Raw genomic sequence first — 1,410 nt, forward strand, 5'->3', positions numbered from 1 at the left:
GAGAAAAATCTGCTTAGTCAGCTAAAATACACTCAAAAAATGAAGCTGGAGATGAATAAGAAGAAGATGAATCAAGTCTGGCCGAACACTAAATACCTCAATTAAATGAAGAAGAAAAAAACAAAAAAATCATTAAAGCACATTTGTTATATCGGTGTAAGTGTTTCTCTCTCCAGCTCTGCTACTCCTTTATTATTCCCGGGGTCTCGGTAGCATTTATGAGCCTTTGATTGATGGGACATTGAGGAGGCCCAGCAGCATCAGACTGGAGCTCCACTGCGGATATCTTATTAACCTCTCGCTGCTGTCGAGTGCTGATTCAAACCGGATTGAGCCTACGCAAAATCACCAACGCATCATCTCGCCCGACAATTATGAATACTAAAATGAAAAGATAATAAGATGAGAAGCAGTTGATCCCTTAGGGGGGGGGAGTTACATTGTTGTGGCTGCTGATATTAATTAAGATTCAAGAGGAGGATTGTAATATACGCAAGAGATGCAACAACAAGTCGATAGCTGGAGCTTTGAAATGAAGAAATAATGAGAACGTAAAAAGAAATATATAAGAAATGAAAGTGGAAAAAACACAACAACCAGATGTTTAGTGTGTTTTAAAGACTGTATATATATATGAATATAAGTAGGTACAAGGTTTTATAATACATGTTTACAATAATAATAATGATGATAATAATAATAACATAAATCAATCGCTGCAGTTAAGTACAAATTTGAGGTACTTGCATTTTATTTCCATTTTATGCCACTTTATTCAAATATAAGCTTTTTGTCGTCCTCCCGGGTCAAATTGACCGCGTCTGTTTTGATTGTTCCGTCTTTCCTTCCTTCCTTCCTTCCGTCTGTCCTTCCTCGCTCCTTTCTTCCTTCCTTCCTTCCTTCCTTCCTTCCTTCCTTCCTTCCTTCCTTCCTTCCTTCCTTCCTTCCTTCCTTCCTTCTTTCCTTCCCTCCTTTATTCCTTTCCTTCCTCCCTTCCTACCTTCCTCCCTCCCTCCCTCCTTTTTTTCCTTCTTTCCTCCCTCCTTTCCTTCCTTCTTCCTTCCTTCCTTCCATCTTTCCTTCATTCCTTCCTTCCATCCTTCCTCCCTTCCTTCTTTCCTTTCCTCCCTTCCTTCCTTCCTCCCTCCCTCCTTTTCTTCCTTCTTCCTTCCATCCTTACTCCTTTCCTTTCCTCCCTTCTTTCCTTCCTTCCATCTTTCCATCTTTCCATCCTTCCTTCCTCCCTCCTTTCCTTCCTTCTTCCTTACTTTCTTCCATTTTTCCTTCCTTCCACCCTTCCTCCTTTCCTTTCCTTTCCTCCCTTCCTTCCTTCTTTCCTTCCCTCCCTCCTTCCATCTTTCCCTCCTTCCTTCCTTTCCTTTCCTCCCTTCTTTCCTTCCTTCCATCTTT

The 1,410-nt window shown here is 41.1% G+C and overlaps 1 protein-coding gene across 1 annotated transcript in view; it reads left to right on the forward strand.

Annotated features, from left to right (window-relative positions):
• Window positions 1-385, forward strand: part of LOC133996241 (aggrecan core protein-like) — a 23,694-nt gene extending 23,309 nt beyond the window's left edge. The window contains exon 19 of the mRNA XM_062435848.1: window positions 177-385. Within this exon, the coding sequence (XP_062291832.1) occupies window positions 177-385 (209 nt within the window). The remainder of the gene's footprint in view (window positions 1-176) is intronic.
• The last annotated feature ends 1,025 nt before the right edge of the window (window positions 386-1,410 follow it).

Source organism: Scomber scombrus, chromosome 1 (genome assembly GCF_963691925.1).
Source record: "Scomber scombrus chromosome 1, fScoSco1.1, whole genome shotgun sequence".
NCBI lineage: Eukaryota > Metazoa > Chordata > Actinopteri > Scombriformes > Scombridae > Scomber > Scomber scombrus.